This window comes from Monodelphis domestica, chromosome 4, assembly GCF_027887165.1.
Source record: "Monodelphis domestica isolate mMonDom1 chromosome 4, mMonDom1.pri, whole genome shotgun sequence".
Classification (NCBI taxonomy): Eukaryota; Metazoa; Chordata; class Mammalia; order Didelphimorphia; family Didelphidae; genus Monodelphis; species Monodelphis domestica.
The window spans coordinates 181,840,396-181,854,509 of NC_077230.1; the positions used below are offsets into that span (position 1 = coordinate 181,840,396).

At 37.6% G+C, this 14,114-nt stretch overlaps 1 protein-coding gene across 5 annotated transcripts in view; it reads right to left on the bottom strand.

Moving 5' to 3' along the window:
* The window catches only part of TLK1 (tousled like kinase 1), a 219,786-nt gene that overhangs the window by 166,559 nt on the left and 39,113 nt on the right, over positions 1-14,114 (bottom strand). Inside the window, exon 1 of one of the 5 annotated variants that reach the window (XM_001375937.5) lies at positions 11,960-12,857. The exons of 2 other annotated variants lie outside the window; for them this stretch is intronic. In XM_001375937.5, the coding sequence (XP_001375974.2) occupies positions 11,960-12,110 (151 nt within the window). In that variant the 5' untranslated portion in view covers positions 12,111-12,857. Of the gene's footprint in view, positions 1-3,385; positions 5,004-5,071; positions 6,202-11,959; positions 12,858-14,114 lie in introns of those variants that run through there. 2 more of the 5 variants (XM_056793988.1, XM_056793987.1) reach the window with 2 other exon arrangements.

The window sequence follows — 14,114 nt, forward strand, 5'->3', positions numbered from 1 at the left end:
GGAAAAAAGGGCTAGGCAATTGGGGTTAAATGACTTGCCCAGGATAACATAGTGAATTAATGTTAAAGGGGATGTGGAAAAACAAGGGCAGTAACCAACTCATTAAAAAAAAAAATTAACAAATACAGTGTTCATACCAGTAACCCTTCACCTCTGCAAAGAAAGAGAGTGAAACAGGAGATATCTGCTTATATTTCTTTCTTTGGAGCCAAGCTATATTTTGTTGTGTCGGTTAGTTTTGCTAAATTTTTCTTCCTTTTTTGCTTTTTTAAGACTTTCTACAGGCAGGAGAAAGGTATCATGATGACAAAAACAGGTAACACAAAAAAACAAAATGTCCATTTTCACTTTTTACTGCTTTCTTATTTTTACATAATATAAAACAAAATACATCAATAATAATAAAACAACAAAATTTCAACTTTAAAAATATTCTACATCAAACTCTAGGTCATACTTAATTCTTTATGTAAAAATACAGTGTTCAAGAATTATAAAAATGTTAGCTCTCAAAATGTTTAAGCATTAAAGTTGATTTAAGGTTTATCTAGTTTTGGAAAAAGGAAATGGAGTAATAATCTCAATAGGTCCTGGTGATCATGCCCAGTTTCATTAGCAACAAATTCATCTGGACCTTTACATTTTAAAATTTCCAGGGCTTTTTTCAGATTGAATATCTGTGACAAACCAAGTGACTTTCTTTTGTTCTCATTATTTTTCAATCACCTACCAGAAACTGGATGGTACAGTGGAGAGTGTATCAGGCCTGAAGGTCAGGAAGACTCATCTTTCCTGAATCCAATCAGGCTTCAGGTACTTACTAGCTATATGATCCTAAACAAATCACTTAACCCCAGGTCTCCTCAGTTCCTTATCTGAAGAAGGAAATGGCAAACAATAGCAGCATCTTTGGGAAGAAAATCCCAAACGGGGTCATGAAGAGTTGGACAGGACCAAAACAACTGCACAATAAACCCTACAAGCTATAAAAGAAATGGCAATTTCAAATCTAAGTGACTTAACAAAAACAAAGAAGCTAACTTGATCAGTAGTTAGGATGTATGTGAATAAGGGTAAGCTTTTGCTGCTGTATTACATCAGTTGACAGACAATATTTTTGAGTATCAGTGCAAGAGGGTTGTGAATAAATACTTCTTTATGTTAGCTGGTCCTCTTCTCTAAAAGACTGAGACATCATTATGGTGAAACACTCAAACATTTTAAGTCTAATATAAAATCTAAGTTTACAACCAGAACTACTAAATTCAGTCAGGCATTTACTATAGCTATCCTTGATCTTTAATAACTGGAGTAATTTTAAATAATTCAGTATTTGTAAAACCAGTTTATATTGTAAAAAAAAACCTTATATATTTACCACTTAATCTCCATAAGTATTTTAGGACATATCTCCATTTTAGGTAGGGAAAATGGAGATAAAAGAATAATTTGTCCAAAGTCACAATGAAACTATAATTATTTTTATCCTCTAATTCCATTCAAAAAATTTTAAGTCTGCATACTTCAAAAAGTAAAGAACCTGTTTATGAAATGGCAATATATTTATTTCATTCATTCAATTGTGGGATACTCACAAGTCTTCTTACACTAATTTTGACAGGAAAAAGACAGCAATTGAAACACACTTTACTTCTGGCTGTAATAGGTTGCCTCATGTTGAATCTCAAACTAGGCAATACCCAGTTAAAATCTAGGTGTGGAAGGTTGATTTTAAACAAATACCTTGAAGACATTTTAAATAAAGTTTGGAGAGGCTGCAGAAAGATAGACATGCTAACATAAAAATGTTAATGAAGCCAACAGTAGTATTAGTGCAACCATTAGGGAAAGCAATACATCATTACATAAGTAACAAAAATGTTGATATGCCTTTGATCCAGGAACCTCCCTGTCCAGCATGAACTCCAAGCAGGTCAAAGATAAAGAAAAATCTCATATACTCCAAAATATTAATAGCAGAACTTTTTATGGTAGCAAAGGGTGCCCAACAAAAGATGAGTGGCTGAACAAATTGTGGTACATTCATATAATGGACAATTACTGGAGAGAAAGTAATGACTAATATAAAAATGCAGAGCAGCATTAGTAAACTTATATGAACAGAAGCAGAGTCAAGTTAGGAGAACCAGGGAAACAATATACATGATTAAATAAAATAAATGGAAACAATAAAACAAAACTTAATACTGCATAATAGTGACTGAGAAGAGTTTAGAAAACACAATGCCCACCAGGTGAAATACTACAATTGTAAAGATTCACTTAAAGAGTTGGCTAGTTTTGCTTAAATGCCTCCTCTTTGTCATTTTATTTTTTTATTCAAAAGATACTTTGCTGCTAAGAGAGGAGAGGGAAAAGGATATATCTGGAAATGAAGGTGTTAGAAAAATAAGGAATCTATAACAAAAAAATGACATCTTTAACATATATACCAGGGTTGCTTAACATCTTTTTTTAGTTACGGACACTTTGGGCTATCTGGTGAAGACAGATTATTCTTCTCAGAATAATATTTTTCAAATGCATGGGCTTATAAAGGAAACCAATTTTAACATACTTATTAAATATATAGATTAAATTAATTAACTAACAATTAATTTAAAATATAGATTAAATATAGATATTAAAAAGTTTACAGACCAGGTTAAGAACTCTGACCTCTTATCTACCAACAATAAAAAAACAACAGAGGTTTAAAAAAAGAAAACTGACATTTAGAAATGTTATATACTCAATCTGCCACCCCTATCCTTTATTTCCTTATTATTTTATTTTATAACTAGAAGCAGTATAGCAATATGAAAAGAGCAATGAATTTGGCATGGAAGACTCCCACATGAACTCAAATGCTTTTTCTGATGTTATAATAACTCTAAGTACAGACAATGTACAATTTCTGGGCCTTCATATACTTATCTGTAAAATGAAGATACCAAAACCTGTAGTGCCTACCACAAAGGGTTATTATCAAAGATAATGTAGTAAAACACTTTCTAAGTGTCTAACTGCTCTAGATTGGTTTTAAATTATATCATAGTGAATTGTAGTCTTACCTAAAAAAATACCAGAGCTGTGGACTCTTGTAGCCTTTCTACTACTATCTAACTTTCCTCCGCTTACACAAAGAAAAATGTGTAAATAATTCCTACTCATCCTGATTATATTATATGCCCTTAATAATAACCCTAGTGAAATGTTAACAAAACTTAACATTCAGATCGATTTAGAACTGTTATATCATTTAAGGAATCTGCAAAACACAAATCCAGAGATGGGCTGACATTAGAAAAGATATATGGAAGAAAAAAAAAACAGAACAAAAACTGCCATTAACTGGAATGGCAACAAGAAAAAAATTGCATACCTTTTTCAAAGAATTATAGAATCTTGCAACTGGAAGATACCTCAGAAGTCCAGAAGTCTAATCCCAACCATGCTTAAATTATGAACGCCCTCAATATCCCTAACAAATGGTCATCCAATTGGATGGCCTTTGGTAGTAAAAAACTCCTTCTAAAACAGCCCATTTCATTTTTGGCCAACTCCATTAAGAAATGTTCCCTTTATAATCAGCTAGATTCTGATTCCCTATAACTTATATACATTGGTTCAGTCTTAGTTCTATCTCTGAAGCTAATCCCACTTTCAACTATCTTTAAAAGCCTTTGGTCCTTGAAAAGTTACAGTAAGAATCAACATATAACAGTCTTGCCAGTAAGGGATTTCAAAGCCAGATTTGCCAGGAAAGCAAACTGAATTTTAGAACTTCCATAATTCAGAATGTTCCTTATGAAAGCATAATTCCAAGCATTGGGGGCTGGGGGAGGATGAATTTCTTTGAGATGAGGATGGTACAGACGGTAGCAGGAATGTGTCCGGTGTATTTTTAAAAATATATATGAAGTATGTGTGAAGGCTGGAAAAGTAAAATTATAGATCCTCTAAACTAAAATGAACCATCTAGTCCAACAACTAACTGAACGGGATTCATGTCTCCAACAACCCCAATTAGTATTCATCCAACCTCTGCTTTTACTTTTACCTTCCATGTTGGAGAGTTTATCACAAGGACAGCACTCACTACTTCTGGACAGTTCTAATTATCTGGAAGTTGGTTTTTTTCCTTAAACAAAACTTAAATGTATCTCAAAACTCCTCCCTCTTAAACCCAGACTTACTAGTTTGAACTTCATTTCTTTTTACGAAAATCTAAATTGGAATAATTAGGATTTATAGCTGAAAAGGCCATTAAATCACACTTAGAAGGACCTCTGCATTTTACAAATGAGAAGACAGAGATCAGAAAGATTAAGTGATTGGCCCAAGGTCATGCAACTAACAAATGAAAAAGCTGGATCCTCTGACCCCCTTTGCTCAGGCCCTTGGTATGGCTCACTGAGAGTATTGGATTAACTTTCTCATTAGTCCCCCTATCTCAAGTCTCGCTCATATCCAAACCATCTTCTATTTAGCTGCCCAAAATGGTCTTACAGTACTCAGACATTCCCCTATTCAAGAAGCTCCAGTGGCTCCCTCCTATCTCTGGGATAAAATACAAATTCCTGTTTGGCTTTTAAAACCCTTTAAGAGTCTGGATCTACTCGACCTCTCTATGCTAAATGCATATTCTCTACTTCACAAATTCTAGTCTGGCCAAATAGCAGACTTGTTGTTCCCCATGCACAACATTCCATCTCTTATTTCCAAGCTTTTGGTGTAGGCTCTACCTTCTGTTTGAGTGTACTTCCTCTTCATCAATGCTTCACAGAATCCTAAATTTCCTGCAAAGTTCAGCTTAAGTGCCATCTTCTTTGCAAGACATTGCCTGCTTTATTTTCCTTTTCTCCCCTATCCCCAGGCCCCAATCTTTGAAATTACTTTATATTTACTTTTTTGTACATATACTATTTCCCCTGCAATAGAAAGGAAGTTTCCAAAAGCTGGTGGCGCTTTCCTTGTGTTTTTATCTCTAGCACACAGGACAGCATCTGGTACGTAGCAGGTGCTTAATAAATGTATATTAAATGAAATTTTTTTCTCTAGTACTTACTTGCCAATTTAACTTTTTGTTAATTGGTGGTTAACCGCAATCTCTTCTGGTTTCAAACTTTACAAATTATTTTAAAAATGTGCTGGTATGTTTTACTGCCTTACTAAATAGCACACAATGAACATAATAATAGAATCTTTCAGTGGTCATGGTTACATGCAACAATTATGATTATATAATACACAGATAATAATAGCTAATATTTATATAGCAACTAAGATTTGCAAAGCACTTTTACATATATTATCTCATTTGGGGCTCATAAAAAGCTTTTGAAATATTATCCCCATTTTACAGGTGAAGATATTGAGACTGAAAAGTTAAGTAACTTGCCCAAACTGCTAAAGCTAACTAAGTGTCTGAGGCAAAATTTGAACTCAGGTCTTCCTGAAGTCCCTTTCAAGTCCAACATTCTATCTACTATTGCCAATACCTCATTTCCATGAAAAGTAGATTTTGTTTTGTTATAAAGCCATGAGACCATAGAACTTTACCACTCCTCTTCTTAAGGTGATTCTCAACTCAAGAAGTTAATGAATAAATGAAGAAAGTCAGGGGAAAGATCTTTAATTACACCAAAACGTATAAATGTACAAAGTCTATATTGATTCCAGGACACCTCTGGAAATTGTTGTTTTAATAAAATCCAAAATGAAATTGTTTCATTGAGATGTTCAGTAGTATCTGAAGTCATAATGGAAAGGATGCATTAAAAACAGGACAGACCAGAGTCTGAATGTGCCAGTGGTAGGCACTTTGGAGATATTGGAAGACAGAAGATATTGGAAGGAATATCTTGACTCTCAAGGAGCTTGTCTTCCATTTAAGTGACAGCACACAGTGCAGTCACAAACTGTACAAAATTTCTGTAATTGTTAGAAAGAAGAGATATGGCCATAAAGCAAGGGTTCTTAACCTGGTCTGCACATAGATTTTAGGGGTTCCAGAAACTTGGATGGGGGAAAAAACATATCTTTATTTTAATATAATCGGGTTCCTTAAAATTATATATGCTTACATTTTTAAATATTCTAAGAAGCAGGTCCATTGCCATCACCAAATTGTCAAAAGTGTAGAAAATACAAAAAAGGTTAAAGAACTCCTGTCTTCAAGGACAACTGAAATGAAAGTTTTTAGGAAAGAACCCATGCAAAAGATACTGCTCTAGTTTAAAAAAATTTTTATAAAATATACAGAATAAGTAAAACGGAATATTTTATTGTATATTAGGAGACATATTCCCCTAAGATATTTGAGAGATCTAACATTTTTCAATAAGGTAGTCATGCAGGTTTCTAATTAAGGATGTAATTATTGAAGACAAAACCAATGGGTGGAAGGAAGGGTTATAAGAAGGTAGATTTCAACTCAATACAAGGAGCTTTCCAATAACAATAGCTATTAGAAATGATAGGTTATCTCTATTACTTAGAGTACATATTTTATGTTCATTTGTACATCTGTATCTGTTTTAGAATATAAACTCTAAAAAAGATATGATTATTGTGCACATATGAACTTAAATATCCTCTCATTAGAATCAAGATGAGAGCTTTATTGATTTTTACAACCTTAAAGAAGTCACAACACTGAGAAATGTTTCTCTACTTTTAAGCAGGAAATTATGACTTGTCATCTACAAAAAGCTCCAAGGAATAATGTCAGAATGTTAGAATTAGATGAGACTGTAGGGAAAATGGTCGAACATTTTCAAGATGGAACAGAGTTGGTAACAATGGTATAGCAACAAAGTCAAAATGAAACTTGCTGAGAAACTGATTAAGTCATACAGCTTCTATAAGTCTCAGTTTCCTAAACTATAAAATGAGAAAGTTGAAATAGATGACCCATAATTCTTTTCCAAGATTAATATGCCATGATTATTATAAAGCTATAGTCATGGAATTACTAGCAGAAATGGAACCAGTACTCTGATCTTCTAAATCACTCTTTCCTACATTTTGTTATCTTTCTTGTAGGTTGTGCAAAAAACAAAGATTATGAAAACAAATGACATTAAAATTATCCTTCACCCAAAAACAGACCATTTGATCTATATGTAGCAAAGTATGAAATCCTAGTATATATTAGGCCCTTAATAAATGCTAGTTGAATGAAAAGATGGCTGTCACTAACTTCACTTGTTACACATACTTCAGGCAGGCAAATTATTAAAGCCCTTTGAGTCTCTTTCCTTATTTTAAACATCTAAACACTAAATCTGAATCACAGGTTAGACTATCATGTACACAGAATACCTTGCAAATATTAATTTTCATAATTAAGGGGAAACTATTGCATGAGCAGATGAGTGTGAATAAGGAATATTAAAATTCTTCATTTGGTTTTGTCTTCTGGTGCTACTTAACATGTGCATTTTGAAAAACTCAAGAGATCTATTTAACTAAACAATTTTCCTTCAAGCTTCCTCTCTAAGGAATCCTCAGTTTAAAAAAAATGGTGCATTTTAGTTTAAAGTATTTTACTCTTGAATTTGCAACAAACATTACAAATAAAAAAATCTACATAGACTATTCTGTTTACCATTTTTCTTTCAAAATTGAAAATCAGTACCCTACAGTATTATAAAATTCCACATTCAAACCTACCATAGCTCTTCTAAATGATACTATAAGCAGTGTATGATTCCCTGAAATGTCTTTGAAGCTTATATATTTCACAGGGAATTTAGCAAGATTGCTGAAAGACTGATAGTATTGACTCCAATAAGTGCAGGGGGGAAAAAATCCATGGAGAAAACAATATAAATGCAAAATAGTAAGGAAACCAACAATACAGTTGCATACTACTGACAAGAGAATATTCAAGAATGTAGATGTTTAAATACAGTCTACCTGTAGAAAAGTTAAAGGAATGAGAATTTTAAGAGCTGAAAAGTAATTTTTAAAAGTCATCTAGAACAACTTCTTACACAATAAGATTTTTTCTATAGGATCCTCGATGGAAGATTATCCAGCTGCTCCCTAAAAATTTTTCCAGAGGCAAGGGGCTAGGTGCATCTCATTTCCCTGTTGAATAGCTCTAAGCTGTTGAAAAGCTGATATTCAGCTAAAATCTAGTCCCTGTTACTTCCATCTATTTGGTTCTATTTGTCTTTAAGAAGCTATGCAGACCAATATCACATCTCTATTTAGTTATCTCTTCTCAAAGTCTAACACCTTAATCACCCTCATCTGGTTATTTTCCAATTTGTCAAACTCTTTTAAAATACTGAATCCATAACTGAATACAATACCGGAGATGTAATCTGATCAAGATAGAATTCAGCACAACTTACTTTCCATGTTGTGAACAAGATTCTTTATCTGCAATTGCAGTCTGGGATTCTATAGTGCAATGCCAATGTGAAAGATATACCATGAAATCCACTTCTAGGTCCCTGGCAACACCCAGGTTTGTAAGAAACAAGTGGTAAAACTTTAGTTTTCTGTTTTTATTTTTTTCAATAAGTTCATTTATGTGGAATCAAATACTCCAATTGCTATAATCAGAGAGATGCCTTCTTTTCAAGTATAAAAACAGAAAGAACAAATTAACTGTTCTGCAATTCTACATTTGTGAATAATCTCTACTAAGTTTTGTCAGACATATATTAAATGTTCAATAAAAGTAATGCCACTCAGTCCATAGAAAAGATAAAGCAGATAAGAGCAGGAAAGATCTAATAATTTGATCATTAATAATATACACTGACCCAAAAGTAAATCACTAGTTTAAATGAAACTAGGCTTTAAGGACTAGCTTGGATAACTAGTAGTTCTGTATTTCCAAATTTTATCTCCTAGTTAAAAAGATCACTAAGATGAGATATCATTGGTTTAAATGATCAAATGGTAAAGTCAAGATATCCATTTCCATAAAGCTCCTAAGGAGTTTCATTTTTACTTTTGGAATTCCAGCACCCGGAACTGCCTGGCTCTTAGTAGGGACTTTAAATATTTGTTGAATTAAAAAAAAAAAAACTCGCCTGGGGAGACTCCAGGAATTCAAATAAGCAAACATTTAACACCTGTGGGCCAAACATTGGGGATAAAAAGACAAAATGAAACTGCCCTAGGCCATAAGAATAAAGCAACAGGTCTAGACTACCTTAACTCCAACAAATTTCCCAGGCTTACATTAGAAAACTTGTGATTGGCTTTTTTTTTTTTAAGTGAGAATTTCAACAAGGGCATTCAAATCATGTATTAAGTCAAAAACTTTTTTAAAAAAACTACTTCAAAAAGGTAAAATAAATCAGTTCATAGATTATGACATTGTCTCAAAGGAATCCATTTAAAAAGTTAAATCTGTTTCACCAGAGTAGATCAAATCTGAAAATTTAATACTTGATCCTTGAAACTTAAAAATTTACTGTAATAATATATTAACAAAGAAAAAAATTTTTCGGAGAACACCAGTCTGTCCCTGATACATACAAACAAGTTCCACTAACATTAATGGCTCTTACAAGCACTCAACAAGAGAATAAATTGAGTTCCTCACATCTCTCTCAAACAATCTCATATTTATATAACATACTGACATGCATAATTGGGAAAATGTGTTAAGTACTTGTTAAAATGTAAACTGTAGATTTATACTCTACACAACACATGATCTAGATACTTGGGCTTTGGATATGCAATTCTCCTTAGCATTAATGTAAACTCTGAAACTAAAGCCCCATGCATCTAGATGAAAACATACCCCTAGAGGGCTAACACTGTATCTTACTTTCTTGTCAAACAGAAATATCCCACAGAGCCCCTACATTTACTTGATGTGAATTTTTAAGCTTTCAACAAAAACATATCAGGATGTTTCAAGAATTAGTATCTATTAAGTTGACACGAAATTCTCCACAGCAACAACAACAACAAAGGCCATTTGATAAAGCTCTAAACACCAACTACTACTAAATACCTCCTTTCATGATCTCCCCACTCTAAATGCATACTTTTTAAAAACACAACTGTCTTCCCTGATAGCAAAAGTTGTTACTACATAATCTCTCAAGTTTAAGGGCCTAGTTTTTTGCAGCCTGGAAACTACTCCTTTATTTTGTTGTTAATCAATGCAAACATGCAAAGTAACAATCAAAAGGACTGACATACCCTGGGAAAGGAAGAAAAACAAAGTATTTTCCATATTGGGGTTTTTTCCCAATTATTTTTTTATTCAACTAAAACTACATAACAAATCAGAAATAACATGTTAAGGAATACCATACTATTTAAATAGCATTAAGGTAAGGAGGAACACAAGATGCCACCAAATTTCTAAATTGAATTGATTTGCTAAATTTGAGCCAGGAGATACTCAAGGCATTTAAAAAAAATAATTAGCATGCAGTTTTGGAGGTAAGATGAAAGCAGAAAATGTCTGTCAATTTATTCAGCATGTTAAATGGATGCCATAAATCAAACCTTTCCATGAATTTTCTAGAGCATATTCATGCCAATCTTTGAGCCTGCTATTGTCACTTTCACACATGCTCATAGGTACCAGAGAATGATATGTCTGTCAACTCCTGGCATAGAGATTAAAAGGACAAAACAATGATTATACATTTTCATAGCTATGAAAATTAAATATTTAACCATTTTTCAAAATCGGTTACACTCTATATGTATATGCATATATATGCGCACATGCATGTCCTTCGGAAATAAGATCTTTGATTTCTTTGAAAGATTCATTACACTGTATTTACCATTTGTCGATCCCCCCCCAAAAAATATCCCCAAAATGGAGCTATACAACCTTTTTCAGAATAAAGCACCTGCCGAAGGGCGTTTGTGTAAATTTCCAAGTGCCTGATTAGAATGCAGTAAAGTTAGGGCCAGATTTGATTTTATATGGGCATTTTCCTCTTTTAAAAATAAGATATACTTCTAGATTTCATTTTGTGTTCAATACTTTGAAATTAAATACAGCAAGTTGTAATTTTAGCTAAAAGCCCTCCGATAACTCACTAGCTGTATAATTGCTACATCTGGTGGCAACATATTTGAATGCAAGGAGCCAGAAGTTGGAGAGCAATTGTAACAGAAAAGAGCAAGAATGACTTGCTTGCACATAACCTTTATACTGATATTCTACATACACACACACACACACACACACACACACACACACACACGCCACCCTTTTCTCGGTTAGCAAGAAACAGCATTCCACTTAACGCTAGGAAACAAAAATGCACTCAAGAGGTGATGGAGAAGGAAAGTTGCAACCATTTGGAGGGGGTGGTTTAAGAAACCTGCCTAAGAGAAGGTTCCTCTTTTCAATGACTTCGGGGGCGGCGCAGGGGATCAAAGTCCTCCTCCATAACAATTTTTCCTCCAGAACATCTTTCTCGAATTCCTATAAGGAAGCGACCCCCTTCTCCGGAGGGGCAGCTTAAAGCACGCTGGCCAGTTTCAGGCAGCACAGAAGCTTTCAGGAAGGGGACCGCCTCTGTGGGAGGAGTGCAATAGGCTACGGGGAAAGGGGAGGGGGCACAAGAAGGATGAAGGCTGGAGAGGAGGGGGGAGGGAGGTGAAATCCACCATCGATTTAGGAGAAGGGTGTTAAAGAGTAACTAAGCTCCAAGGCTGATTCTCCAAGAGCAAGGACAGACCCCCAAGGCATACCAGAAAAAGTCGTGCGCCCTGCTGCCCCTCCATCTTCCAGTAGCCCCCCCCCCCGAAGCACCCCCACCACAAACCACTAACTACCTCCACCTTCACCACCACCTTCAGCCCCGCAGCGGCCCCCACAGCGGGCGGCCTTCGAGCAGGCTCGGGCTGCCCCATCCCCCACCTGCAGGATCCCCAGGAGGAGGGCTGGGGTACGAGGGGGCGCCCTGGCCGGAGGAGCGGGGCGCGGCACAGTGGTATTTACCTTCCTTGGGCCTCCCGGATGGCGGCGTGTGATTCAGCAGGGACCTGGCTGCCGCTGCCGCTGCCGCCGCCGAGCCTGGGGTTGGAGACGTGGAGAGCTGGGACCAAGATGGCGGCCCCTCCAAACTTCCACTGCTACTTTGGACACTCATCAAGCTACTTTCTGGGAAGCGGACACCCCCCCGGCGGCGGCAGCAACGGCGGCAACAGCGGCACCGGCATCCGCCTCAGTCATGGCCGGGGCCGTGATGGGGAGGGAGGGAAAGGAGAGGAGAAGGGGAGGGAAGGAAAAGGAGAGGGCGGGCGTCGGGGGGGGGGGGGTTCCTGGGGGTAGCCGGCAGGAGGGCGCTCCGAGGGGAGGGGGCGAGCCTGGCGAGGTTTCCGCGGGCACAACCTGCCGGCCCCTCCGCAGTGCGTCCGTCTGCCCTCACTCCTCGCCCCAGTCTCTGAGGCGGCAGCGGCGGCGGCTGCGCTGGGGCGGGAGGGGCTGGGGCTGGCGGAGGAGGAGGAGGAGGAGGAGGCGGCGGCGGCGGCGGCGGCGGGGTAACCTCTGCATCAGTTACAGGAGGAGGCGGCGGCGGCGGCGGCGTCACGCGCCGCCTGTGCAAACACTATCGCGAGGCTCCTGCACCTCCGGTGGTGGTGGTGGTGGTAGTGGTGGTGGTGGTGGTGGTGGTGGTAGTGGTGGTGGCGGCGGCCACGGGAGCATGCATCGCGGGGGGAGGGACGTGTGCGGGGGGGGGGGGGCGGGAGAGGGAGGAGGAGGAGGAGGAGGAGGAAGAGTTGGGTGGGAAGGAGCCACTGAGGGAGGAGACATTGGTGGTTGACTGCCCCCATCTCCTCCTCCGCGGCGAGCCCCACCACCACCACCCTCCCCAATCCCAGTGCAAAGTGTGAACACCAGTCACCCCGGCCTCCCAAGCTTCCCACCCCAAATGGAGCTGGCGGAGGACTCCCCCTCCGCCAGAGGCTCGCTCAGCATACGTTCTCCTCCACCTCCTCATCGTGCCTGCTGAAAGCTAGTGGTCTCCACGGGCGCCGCCGCTGCCAGCAGTTCCAGCGGCAGCCACCTGACTTCCCCCTTTTTCTTACGGAAGCTAGGGTTACTGAAAACTCACCCATACTGGGACCCCCTCCTCTCCCATCTATCCACCCACCTCCCACCCCCTTTTTTGGGGATTGAGTAGAGGACTGAACGTTGGCGGGGGTGGGGGGGTGGGGGGGATTGACTCTCCTTCAACTGCTTAGCTGTCACTTTCTGGCCACTTTCAGTCTGAAAAGTTTAAAGATTTCTTGTTTCCCCACTCCCAGATTAGTCATTTTACGTGCGCTTAAAATTTATCACACAGCAAAATGGGAGTAGCTGTGACTATGGAAAAGGCAACTTAACAATTTAACGTTTTATTGAAAATTAATAAATAAAAGAGTAATTTAGATCCTCCAATGAAAGGAATTGCAAATAATTATTGCCATGCTTGTAAAAAAGGCGTTAGTCTTATCAAAAAATGCAGTTAAAAATTCTACTATACTCGCTTAATGCTTTGATGATAATACAACTAGCTAGCCATTATATAGCGCTTTAAAGTTTTAAAGTGCAAAGCACCTTACATATATGTATATGTGTATATATACAACTAAATATGGTGCATTGATATGGCCAATATACCTTGATATAAATGAGATATGCATATAGTACATGGGTATAGCTATATGATATACTCTAAATATACAGACATACCCCATGTACTATGTGTGTATATGTCACATATGGTGCTAGACCCATCCACTATATAACATGTAGCTATTAATATGTGCTACATTTGTAACCGTGTGTGTGTGTGTGTGTGTGTGTGTGTGTGTGTGTGTGTGTGTGTGTGTGTGTTTACACATGTACATACTGTATTATCTTCATTTTATAGGTGAGAAAGGTTAGGTGACTTGCCTAGAATGACAAAGAGAGGAGTGTCTGAGTGAGTATTCAAACACAGATCTTCCTAAGATGGAAGCACTGTACCACCTGACTGTTTATAGAATAGTCCAATACTCCTGTAATTTAGGTTCCTCCCCACCCCTTTGGTAGTAGGGTAAAACTAGAGTAGCTATAATGTAGTGGGAAGAGCAATGGGTTTTGATACTAAAATTCCAGCTTTGATACT